Raw genomic sequence first — 13,217 nt, forward strand, 5'->3', positions numbered from 1 at the left:
TTTTCAAGTGCGGCACTTTAATGTATTCCAGCTTCTCCTCCTCATTCTAAAGGACATTGCATCTCATTTCTTGTCACTTGTCGTCTAAAATTCCTAAAGGTACAATTAGCATTTTGTCTGACAAAATGTTGAAAGGTTCATAGATTGATATTTGCAGAGAAAAAAATGTAGCTATGGTGTTTTTTTTCCATCCTCCTTGTCTTTCTGCAAATGCAAATTTTGACATTTATTAACTTTTATTGCAGATACTCTGTTTATGGATTGTAAAAAACAGGCATTGGTTTAATGTGAATGAAGCAAAATTGCATTGTTTAAACAGAATCTGTGTGTAATTTAGTGTTGTATGGCAATGAAATGTTTTACGGGGTTGATTTATGATGTGTGCCAGGCCATCATTATTTTGCTCCTCTTCCACAAACCATTTACAACACATCTCTCTTCCTTTTTCTTGAGATTTTTCTTTGTGCCCAGATCAGCACTTTCTTCTGTTTACCCCGATTTAAAAACAAATTACAAATGTATTTCATAATTAATTTTCATGTCACAGGACCACAAAAGTATTCTTGGAAGATGAAATTGTAATTGTATTCTTGAACAAGTAAAAATGGGTAGTCTAGGAAGCTTAAGATAAGTCTAAAAAAATAAAATAAAAATAAATTGCTCAATGCCAGAAAATTGCCACCTTAACCTCTTAAAAATCTGAGATAGCCGCTCGATTTTGGATTTTACGGACAAGGCTTTTCCACTCTATAAATAAAGCTTAAGGTTGCTTAATTTCAGAAACGTGATCAATCGCCACCAAAATGAATGTGGACATCTGTACTTATGCCTACTCCATCTGCTGAAAATCATTAGCGTGATCACCTCAATGGTTTGGATTTTATGGACATTAAGAGTTTCCCTCTTTGAGAAATAAAGTTGAAGAGCGTGCCTGTGGAGAGGAAGATGTCTGACCATAAAATAAAATCGTTTTAATATTTTTAGAGGTTGAAATGGGGATGAGTAGAGAACTTTGGTGACGCTTGTCGTTTTCTGATTCAATCCAAAGTGGCTATGGGGACAAATGTCCATACAATTCAAAATACAGGGGTAGGGGGGTCATTATATTTCACTTGTGACCCTATTGATGACCTATTGAGTGGTGTAGAACAGTGTTTCTAGACCTATATTAATCCTTGTTTTACAGAAGGGCAATCTCACGGCATCATCAAACAAAAAATTGCACAAAGAGGATAAAAGCTATTGTAATCTTGTCTCAATTTACCAAATTTACAGTATTTACTGTGAAATCTGGGCCTGAATGTGTAATAATAATAATAATTTCCGACAAATAAAATTGCATAATTACCCCCAATTTATTTTTGTGAAAAATAATATGGGACCACGGTGCGGCTCTGGTGTGCGCGTCCGCCTCACAGTTCACAGGTGCATGGTTCGATTCTGGCTCCGACCTTCCTGTGTCGAGTTTGCATGTTCTCCCCGTACCTGCCTGGGCTTCCTCCATGTGCTCCTGTTTGTCTGTGTCCCCTGAGATTGGCTGGCAACCAGTCCATGCTGCAAAAACTAACGGTACGAACCGTACTTGTTTTCGCAGTGTTTTCTTAACATGACCAATTTTCTAAAACACATTGGGATCCATTCATTATCCGGACCGCTTTTCCTCATGAGGGTCGTGGGACAGCAGGATTTTTTTTTCTTTCAATTCTTTTGAGTATCCCCCTTGAGAAATAATGTCAGCACTTTCCCACCTTCAAAGTCCTTTTGTTTCCCAGATCCCTCTTAACACTTCTAATTGTACAGGAACACTTGTTAAGTATGGCTGGTAAATAAAACAGGAAACGCATTATTTCCTTTTAGTGCAGATTAAAGGTGCAGCTCTGAACACAGTAATGAGCTTTTACATAAAATTGCTGGCAGGGAATCTACACTAGCGTCTAGTTTTAACTGCACTTGATTCTTTTTTTTCCTCCCCTCCTTGATGTTAAACATTATTTCACCCGCTAATGAAAAATACATCTTTCCACCCGCCTATCTGTTAATTAACATGTTTGTGCTCAGGGATTTTCAAAAGGCGATACGATTGCTCTGGATCTGATTAAAAGCGAGCGATACGTAATAGGCTGCTTGTTTTCCTTTGCGTCCGTCCTGTTAATTGAATAGGCTCGGAATGTCGTTCCTAGCCACAACAAGTTTGCCTCCCTGCTCAGGATGTGCTATCTTAATTACGCATCGTTCTGCCAAATGCGGTTCAATTTCCTGCTCGGGACAGTTTCTGTTAACTGCTATTTTTTAAGGGCAACCGCCGGCCGCGTCAACGATGATGAAAGCAATTAAAGTTTCCCTTTGTTTTCCCAGATAGGCCTTGGTGCTGTTTGTAGAGCGTTTATTAAACATTTGCCAAATGGAATTGAATCTGTCATCGATGAAGTTTTCACAGACAATTACCTTTTAGCTTAGCAAACAACACCCCTCCCTCACTACCTCCTTGGAGTTGACGTCTTTGATTTCATTGCGCCAAATCCTCCAGCAAAGTAAAAGAGATTGAGAGAGAGAGCCCGAGCAAGAGACAACTTTGAATATAATTTTACCATCGGAATTTCTCAATTAGCATAGCACATTTTCTCCATTAGATAAGCTGCCTTGAGAGAGCAGCCCAGTTTAATCTGTTTAATGTCCGTGTAAACTATAATCTCCTGATTCTAAAAAGAAAATCCCTTAAGGACATCATTGGCATGCACTCTTCATAAGAAGACTTTTTGAAAGACGCCATCGAGTGTGGCTTTTAAAGAGGGACTGTAAAACATTTTTATGCCTATCAATGCCTTTTCATGCTAAAGACGCAGCAAGTCGTTAGCGTGTTTCGCTAATCATCAGCTTCTCTGGGTGGAGGTTGCAAATTTGTCCTTTCCTGACTGGCACAGAATTGTGACTTGTCAGAATAACACGTCAAGTGATTGGACCACCCCAGATTGTCTGAGTTCACTCATTTCAAGGGCTCTAGATTTACGTTGTGCAAGGTTTGTGCCCAAACTAGGTGCACCCAAATTTTGGACTGCATCACATTCAACCCTGAAATTCTATAGGTTGTCATTTTCTAAAACAATTTCACTGCCTGTCTTTTTAAGCATCAAACTGATCCTTAAACAATCTGATCATTATTGTTTATCGTAATAAACAATATCGTTGTTTGGTTTACGCTTGAACCAAATCAAGCCTCCATTTGTGTTTAGTTTCCAGCGTACGGAAAGAAGGGTTTCTGTTTTTTCCATCAACAGAGTGCCCATAGCCACATGATTGTCTTCCATCAAGTAGGAATTAAAAGGGCTGCAAACATGCTCTCCTTCTTCGTGCATCACAGCAAGTCACTCCATTGATTAGCGTGCAGGAAATGACTCATGCGTTTGGTGTACATTATAACAAATGTTCTCTTTGCATTACAATTGAATTGTGATTGTTATGTCCAATCAATGCGCAAAGGTCATGGGATCGCCGCCGCCAGCGCTTTAATGGAGAAGTCGATGAGGATTCATTTTAATCACTGCGGCTGTTGCCAGAACGAGCACAGCGCAGCGCCTCGATGCCGTCAATGGGTCGGTAATTACAGCTGTTTATACAGGTTGGCGCACCGGCAATTTAGAGATCTGCAAATCTCTCGTTCCTTCTTTCGCTTGTGTTTTGTGAGCGGTGTGGCGTCAAATGAAGTGAGAGTGAGAGCAAATGATGTTGGCTTCATTTTAGAATTTGGTGGGGAAGCTGTTATTTGACATACTTTTGTGTGCGGCAGCGTGTTAAGTGTTGTATGTTAACACTTGCCTCAAGTGCTGGCAGAGGGTGCTCTTAAATTAGTCTTATTTACAACAGCAACACTCGATAAGTGTGCCTTTTAAATGTGAAAACACGGTTTCCTTGGGTGATTGAATTGTTACCAGAGAAATAAGAGAATTAGCTATACAACATCCTTCATTTCCCATAATTCACCATCGGCACAAATCTTTGTCCCTCAGTGGACAGGTGAAAAGAAGCTTTAATATATAAAGTGCGCCTTATAATCAGGTGCGCCTTATATATGGACCAATATTGAGCCACTACAGCAGGCGTGTCCAAAGTCCGGCCCGCGGGCCAAATGTACATATCTTATATATGGACAAAGTTTTAAAATGGGCCAGTCATTGAAGGTGCGCCTTATAATACGGTGCGCCTTATATATGGACAAAGTTTTAAAATGGGCCATTCATTGAAGGTGCGCTTTATAATCTGGTGCACCTTATAGTGCGGAAAATACGGTATATCCACTTAAAACAGCGAATAAAAGTCCCACTGATCATAGTGAGGTTTCCCTGCTGAGACAAAAGGTGCTTGACACCGGCTAGCTCGCGACCTAGCAGGCTTCCAGCGTCCCTCTCGGCTTGGCAAACTGGCGACAATCTCATGTCGCCTCATTTCCTCGCTTGGAAATTTACAATGACACCTCGCTGTTCTTTAAAATGCTGTTCTTCTCAGGGTGTGGGCAATACCAACTAGATAACTGTATGAAGGGACAATTAGCGCTGGACATCCCCCAAAAATCTGAAAAAACAGTTTAATGCAACATCCACAATTCCTATCGAATAGAGTTCTCTAGTCTATACATGTTCTCAGATATTTTCATTGAACGTACTGTATTTTTTGGACCATAAGGTGCACTTAAGATCCTTTCATTTTTGTCAAAAATTAAAAGTGCGCCTGTATGGATGCTGTCTTTTTTTGTCTTAAATTCAAACTCTTTCCTTCTTACTTTGATGCATTTAATAGCTAGCAGGCGTACATATTTTTGTCATACAAGATCATTTAGCTTGAAGTTTGTAAATATACAAAACACACAGGAGTGCACATAAAAGTTTTGATGTGGATCTTTGATGAGCAGCAGACGTTGTTGTTTGGTTCGGATAGTGGCTGATTTGTTTATCCTAAATAAGTAATCACAACGTTTTCTTAACATAAAAACACATCTGTTCCAGCGTAGTGTCTCCTTGACCTCTGGCTTGGCATGTTTGTGTTAGCTGCTGCCCGAGAATAGATGAGTTCAAGGCGTTGTGACCTTGAAGAAAACAAATATTCATGATCAATAGTCGCTTTATTCCGAGCATCTCAATGATCCCAAAGCGCGCGGCGACGCTCTCCCTCGTTCCCGGCCAGATTTATTCGGACGAGGCAAGAGGACGTTTGCGACGAGTGCACCGTATCGCCGCCGCTTTCAAATGTCATGTAATCGTAGGTTAAAGGAGAGCTAAGTGATGCCGCAGATTATGAATTAGCCATGAAACATAATACAATTCTTTGTTGCGAGCACAGTACAGCTGCACAATTAAAGTTATTTATCTCTCTCGTTTCTTTCTTCTCCCCCCCGTGCAAGTTCATCAATTATATTGTGCTACACTTAATGTCCATAAGAGGATGATGCATGATTGCTCTAATTATTTCTTATTCACCATGCTTTCTAAAGCATATCAATTTTGTTAATACCATGTAATTAAAACACGTCAGCACGCTACAAGTCGCCCGGCCCGTATTAATGACTATGAAAATTATTTTAATTAAATAGCCAATTATAGAAAAGTCTTAAGCACGAGAATTGACATTTAAATGAATTCTATTTAAATTGCTTTTCAACATTGTTTTATCAAAGCGTTGCGGCCTGAATAAATTATAACAAGAAACAATATACCGTCCCATTGATCATATGCAACGTAGGTTTTCAAACGCCTGCCTCATGCCATACATCATACACGCTGATTGCAATTATGACAAACTCATTTGTTTCACACAACCTCTGCCACATCTGCGCAATTCTTTAAAAAGTATTTAAAAGAATAGTTTGTTTGTCGTCCATCACATACAATTAGTAATTTGATCAGTGTTTTCTGGAATTCTTCATCTCAAAAGAATTCATTCTATAAGTGTGTTTTGCTTTTTCTTTGTGGTGATAACCAAAGAATGTGTTCAGTATATAGACAACACAACTAATTTCATATAAAATACAGAAACAGATTAGTTGGACCAAGCCCATGAGTACAAGTAGAAAATTGGAAAGTTTTTTTTTAATTTCAATTATATTTCTATTATATATTTTTTAACTGTTTAGGTCCATTTTTTCATCTTCCTAACTTCATTGTTTACCAGTTGTACAATGACAAAAAAGGCATTCTATTCTATTCTATTCTATTCTATTCTATTCTATTCTATTCTATTCTATTCTATTCTATTCTATTCTATTCTATTCTATTCTATTCTATTCTATTCTATTCTATTCAAAGAAGCAAATGAGGCAAATTATAGTGCACTATTTGGTTGTAACCAGCAGAGGTGCTGTTTATTCACGTTCAATGAGGTTCTAAACTCGTGCAGTGTGACGAATTTTGAAGACGTGGACGACAATGTGGCGCCTACCTGCAGCTATTCATTTGATTATGGACATTTGCTTATTCTGTTTTGTTTCATATTGTGTGAATATTTAGCCGCTCTGCATCCATTGCAGTTTGGTCGTCTTGGAAGGGGATCCTCCCATCTGCGGTCCATTGAGCTGTTGAGGATCCTAGAAAAATCTTTCCAGGACTGCAAAAATGTGTGGCAGAGAAGGCTGGGAAAGTGATGAGTCAAACCAAGTTAGTATTTCTATAGACCTACGTGAGTCACAAAGGGCTTCGCAGGCCCACAGCTGATGCGCGGCCAAATTTCTTGATCTACATGCACACTTCACATGCAACATTGACTCATATATTTCTTTGGTCTTTGCCTTTTTGTGTTTTTTACAAACTCTGTGGTGTAGATAAATTGTTTTCCTCTGTTATCATAAGTGGGGTCATATATGGCAGCCCACCCACTTTGTTGAAAGACACCAAAGATTGAAACATCCCGTTGTTTAATACTTACCTCACCCCCAGCCACATACCAGGCTCATATATTATCCCACCCGATTCCCATAAAATGTGAAACATATATATTTTTCCCTCTGACCATTACGAGTAGTGCATTGCCGTTAACCTGCGCAAACAATACTTGCAAACTGTTGTGACATTCATTGTATGTAATGAAATCTTAATACGGCGCATATTTAAGTGAAAGGTTAGCAACATAAAGGGCAAATGGATTGCCACCGCAATGAATTTTAAGCAGCTATTGATTTTTACACTACAGCCTGCCTCTTTTCTTGAATGATAATTTTGAAATGATACAACTGCTTCTCCTTAAAGCCCTCCGATACAACCGAGTATCACAGCATATGTATTGTTTTGGATTGGAATGCACTCTTTCCTCCCAGTGGGAATAGCAATGTACGAGCATGCTGTAAAAGGCAATTAAAAGAGAAATTTAAGCACATAATAGTATATGAAGTTTAATGTAATATATTTGCGTTGAAGGGTGTGATAAGCAATTTAATGTTGGCACATGGTGGGGTGTTTTAGTGTCCTAATAATAGAATTGTATTTGTAATCATGATTAGGATACGGCACCGAGTAGAGCATATGCAGGCAAGGTTGACAACACCGGCAGATGGCATTGGGGCAACTGGCCATTTCTGCAATCAGCAGTGTGCACTCTGACCAGTGGATAGTGATATGGGAATCTTTGTTCTTCTAACAGTCTGGAACAACATTAATTCCTGTCCTTATAAGGCAACGTATGTCAATATAAACAGAAAGCTTATCCTAAGACATTTTCTAGATCGTTCAGCCTCATTCGAGTTGCAGGTGAGCTGAAACCTATATCAGCTGACTATCTGAGTATCAATCTGAGTATCACAATAAAGTAAATTTTAATGTTCACTACTTAGAAGAAGATGGGAGATGACGAGATTATAATCCTTCTTTTGTATTTGGGAATGGGTGAAACAGTTATGAGAATTTCAGAATAAAAGCCACAACAGGAATAACTCCTCTTGGACAATCAAATGGTTTGTTCTTAACAGCTTGGCAAGTGTCTGTGCGCAAGGCATGCAAGCGGTGACGAAGAGAGTGTAAACAAATCATGTAGCACGTTCAAATATAATGGTGAAGAAAAGGCAGGTTAAATCATTCTCTCTGTCTCTCTGTCTCTCTGTCTCTGTCTCTCTGTCTCTCTGTCTCTGTCTCTCTCTCTCTCTCTCTCTCTCTCTCTCTCTCTCTCTCTCTCTCTCTCTCTCTCTCTCTCTCTCTCTCTCTCTCTCTCTCTCTCTCTCTCTCTCTCTCTCTCTCTCTCTCTCACCCCCTTCCATCCCTCCCTCCCTCCCTACCTACATGCATATACACATACGTACATGTATACAAACATACATACTTACATGCATGCATGCATGCATATATGCATATACGTACATATATATATGGTAGTTTGTACCTTATCTGAAAGACTTTACCTTCTTAACTTTTATTTGTTGGCCATGCTGTAAGCTTTATAATCATGCTAAAAATGAGTAAAAGGTTGTTGTGGCTTCAGTAGAAACCACAGTGGTTCTGGTGGTTTGGATTCAATGGAAACATTATGCAAACGTTACAAGCACACAGGCATTGTGTGTGCTTGTGTATGTGTGTGTGTGTGGTGTGTGTCCATGCATGCGCCAAAGTGTTTAAAGCATGTGTGGGTGTTCAGTGTGTCATTTTCATATTAATTTTTAAGGAATGATGATCTTAACAAAAACATTAAGCAAATGTTTCATACACTTGTTTAAAAATCTAGTCATAGACTAGTCATGGCAAAAATGTGTTGAAAGTGCATGTGGGTGCCATTTGCTGACAACATACTGAATTATAATGTACTTCATGGGTCGGTAACTCCGGTCCTTGAGTGCTGGTGTCCTGCATGTTTTCTGTCTCCCTGTTGCAACACACCTTAGTCAAATGATCAGGATTGTTATCCATCTTCTGCAGACCTTGGTAATTACCTGACCATTTGAATCAGGCATTGTTACAACAGGGAGATGTAGAAAACATGCAGGATCTTGTCCCTCGAGGACCGGAGTTGCCTACCCATGCTGTACAATGTTCTGGACCTTAACTCCATTTTTTTTGTTTCAAGTGAGGAACCCTAGCTGGTCTACTGTAGGCTATATGTGTCAAGAGATTTAAAAAAAAAAAGTTGTGGCTCGAGTAGAAAGCAATATGATTCTGGTTGTTTGGCAAACTTTTCATCCAGTGGTTTAAAAGCATACATCAATTCATCAGCAGAGGAGGCATGCTTGCATGCATGGAGTGTGCGTGCTTAAGTGTGAATGGGTGTTCAGTGTGAACTTCCTTTTGTGACACAATATTTGACACAACAAAACTCTAATGCATGCTGTACTTTAGGACTTGAAGACTCTTTCGATTTAATTTCTAATGGACTCCGCGGTTGTACAAAATACTATAAGTAAAAAAAAAAAGTTGCGTCTTTCATAGAAACACCAGACATTACGCAAATGTTTTATACATCTTTAATATTCATAATAGGACTATGCGTGTGCGTGAGGGCGCGCGCGCGGACAAAACGTGCGAATTGAATGTATTCACAATAGGAATGAGCATGTATTGAGCGTAAAAAGACTTCTTTTTTAACTTTTAAGTGAGTGAGCAATTCCGATCTCGTTCAAAAACTTTAAAAAACGAATCGATAAGATAAAGGTTGTTGTGACTTCCGAAGTTGGTTTGGAAACAAAGGTTTCATATTCACGAATGGAGCGGACATGCGTTGTGGGTGCAGTGTGTGCGTGCGTGCGCGTTCTTTTCTAAAGACTTTTTGTTGCACTGTCCCCAAGCTCCACCCCCTCGCGCACCGTGTGACAACAACAAGTCATCCAGCGAGCCGAGCTTCACTTTTCAGCTCATTTTCCTGCTGTCATTCCTCCTCCTATCTTTGATCATTGTCCTGCCCCCCTCCTCCTCCTCCTCCTTTCTACCCCCATCACGCACTACTCACGCCTCTCTCTTCTTGTTCTTCTTTTTTGGTGCCCCAACTTCCACGCAACTTATCTGAGGAGCTCCAAACGCGCACCAAAAAAAAAAAACCCTCTGGTGGATTTCTTTTATTCGGCCAAGCTGGCTCGCGCACTTTGAACTTCAGCGACTTTTCCATAACCCCCCCACCCCGCACCTTCTCCTCGAAGCGCTGCAAGGTGACCATGGCCGCCGTCCCGGCTGCTCTCCTCCCGCCGGCTTCCCTGGTCCCTCCGCCGCCGCCTCCTCCGCCCCCGGCCGCGATCTCCAGCAGCACCGGCATCAGTGCGTCTCCGCCGTCGACCACCTCCTCTCCGTCTCCGTCCTCCTCCTCCTCGCTGCCTCCCCTGCAGACCGCGGTCGGAGCAGCGCAGACGCTCTTCCGCTCGGAGCTGCTGGCCGCTGGCAGCCCGGTGGGCATCTCGGGGGCCGGCAAACCCGTCTACTCCACGCCGTCGCCCGTGGAGAACATCCCGCAAAACAACGAGTGTAAGATGGTGGAGCTGCGCGGGGCCAAGGTGGCCTCGTTCACCGTGGACGGCTGCGAGCTTATCTGCCTTCCCCAAGCTTTCGACCTGTTCCTCAAGCACCTGGTGGGGGGCCTGCACACCGTCTACACTAAGCTCAAGAGGCTGGAGATCACGCCGGTCGTGTGCAACGTGGAGCAGGTCCGAATCCTCCGCGGGCTCGGCGCCATCCAGCCGGGCGTCAATCGATGCAAGCTCATCTCCAGGAAGGACTTCGAGACCCTCTATAATGACTGCACCAATGCCAGGTAAGTGAAAGAAGTGGTGTGTGTGTGTTCCGCGCTCCTTGCGCGTAAAGCGCACGGGATTCAGCTTTGGTGCGTGTTTTCTCGCGTTTTACGCGCACGAAGGTTCTAAAAAGCTGCCGAGTGCAAAAGTGTGTTTGAAGCGTGCGTTAAAGTTTGGACTTCCAGGGAGGGTTAGAAAAAAGTTTAGTCCCAACGTCCCAATCCCCTACTATTCACTTCACAGATTAATTAATTTGCTTTTCATTTATCATCCAGATTATAATCCCTCAACATTGTGATGTTTCTATATTTTGTTTGGCAATCTACAATCATGGAAAGGACACAAACTTCTGGGGGTGTGAGGACAGTGCCTTGCTCAAGGGCTATTTTGCATTAGCCAGAAAGCAGGCCCGCAACTCTCCAACAATTAGTTACTATTTTAACAGTTTGGCCGTAGCAGGTCTTCAATCGTGACCCAACAGCTCCAAAGTCCAAGTCCTTATGGATGAGCTACATCAGCCAAAATGAGTTATCAAATCATTTCACTCATGCATTCAATTATGGTAAATAGAAAATATATTTTTTTTCCCAGTGATACACATCCTATTTTAAAAGGAAATTTTTAATATACGTATATATATATATTTTACTGACTGCCAGTCCACTCCATAATAATGATTACAAATGTACTGAGTGCACATGCCAGGAATTATGATGGGAGATTAACGATCCTCAATTAAACAGCCTCCATTTGTAGAAAAGCTCACCACAGAGGCACAGTGACACACACACACACACACACACACACATGCACGAGGGAGGGAATTAATACATCACTCCATATTAGCAAATCGGAAGATTTTTGGACCGCCATATGTTTTAATATGGCGTGATTAAAAGCCCCGGATCAATAGTTGATTATTCCAGTCTCTCTCACACACACATGGCGGTCAGACTGACCGTCTCACCTGTCACTGTGATTGATTCCATATCGATCCCACCTCCCAACCGTATCCACGGCTACAAAGAAGAAATGCAAATATGATGGGAAAGTGGCGGAATAGTCGTAAACACTTTGAGACACTTGGTCATCTTAAAAAAATATTGACTACTGCTGAGATCAATTATATTACCACACATTTTTTTTGTCACTGAGTGAAAGCATTTATATAATGTTAAGTTGAGGTGCCTTTTCAGATTTTATAAATAAAAGAATGTACAGACAAATATGTCAGTTAAAAATGTTTATTATAATATGTTATGTATGTGCATAAGAGGGTGGGATGCTTTGAGCTTTTTTTTTTTTTGTATTTGTTTTCTATATTTTTTTTATTCAAAAATTGCAGATGCATTTAATGCCTTTCAATATACAGCAAGACGCAAATAAAATAATTAAAACAAAAATTGGCCGAAAGCCTCAGGGTATGTTGTGGTCATCTACCAGCATGCATTTCTGGTTGAAATTAGGTCTTCAAATCTATTTCTGTCTAGTTCCTTTGGTTGCCAAGGTTTTTCGTCCCTTATCACTTATTAGACATGAGTGAACTTTGGGCAAATCTTGACACACGTGTGTCATGGGCTTCCTGTTTGCTCCCATATTCATACTTCTCTTCATGTCAACGGGGTAGGTGTATGCTTGCGTGTGTCATTTTGCTGGATTGGTGTGGGGGGTTAAAGGATAATGCAGTGCCTCGCGCCGCTTTAATGACGCTAAAGTGCCGAGCTATTACGGGGCACACGGACACAGCACTGTAATTGTCTGTGAAAGCCGCCAGGTCCTGCGGGTCGGTGCTGGGCTCCAAATCAATCAGTCAAGAAGAGGCCTGCCCGTCCGCTTGAGCGTTCGTCCGGCCGCCCGTCCCATTTGCAGAATTACATCACGTGCGAGAGGCATCTGCTGGATAAAAGGCTTCTGTTGCTTACAATCATTTTATTTGTGTGCAATGTGTGTGCCTGTGCGGGTGTGTTAGTGTGTGATTGAACTGTCGCTGACAAGACGGTCAGTTTGTGTAAACAGGTTGCCCGCCCCCCACCCCTTTTTTCCCACCCGTCAGATAAAAAAGTACCCTCTGGAAATGGTTTCCCCCCCCCCCATCAGTTGCTGCTCTTCTTTATTTACGCAACAATGAGGTGAATAATACTTGTGTATCGTGTACAATGGGGTCGCACTATTTCACAGGCGGCTATTAAGCCCCCCCCCCTTCTGTTCACCCCCCGGTTGTCTATTGTGCTAAAACACAGTTCAACATTGTGCCATCACTGCTTGTCTCTTTTAGAAATAATTTGGATTTATACAACTCACTTTGTTGAGCATGTTGCAGTTTTTATGACGTTGTAAATGTCCAAAAGTTAATAACAGGAATGCACCTTCTGTCCTCATCTTTTGCTTTTAACTTAGACACAGCAAAAAGTGTTTAAAAAAAAAAAAAAAAAAGATTTTGTTTTCATTGATGGAGATTTTTAATCTTGCGATCAAGATGACAAGGAAGCTACTGAATTGGTTTCTGTTTCAGGATGAGGCAACTTGAGGTCTAATTGAA

General features: G+C 41.2%; 1 protein-coding gene across 3 annotated transcripts in view; it reads left to right on the forward strand.

The window, feature by feature from the left end:
* Nucleotides 1-9,756: 9,756 nt before the first annotated feature.
* The window catches only part of dachd (dachshund d), a 106,862-nt gene continuing 103,401 nt past the window's right edge, over nt 9,757-13,217 (forward strand). For all 3 annotated transcript variants that reach the window (XM_061287193.1, XM_061287194.1, XM_061287195.1), the window contains exon 1: nt 9,757-10,698. In XM_061287193.1, coding sequence (XP_061143177.1) covers nt 10,109-10,698 — 590 coding nt within the window. In that variant the 5' untranslated portion in view covers nt 9,757-10,108. The remainder of the gene's footprint in view (nt 10,699-13,217) is intronic.

The sequence above is a fragment of the Syngnathus typhle genome, linkage group LG9 (genome assembly GCF_033458585.1).
Source record: "Syngnathus typhle isolate RoL2023-S1 ecotype Sweden linkage group LG9, RoL_Styp_1.0, whole genome shotgun sequence".
In the NCBI taxonomy this organism is placed as follows: Eukaryota; Metazoa; Chordata; class Actinopteri; order Syngnathiformes; family Syngnathidae; genus Syngnathus; species Syngnathus typhle.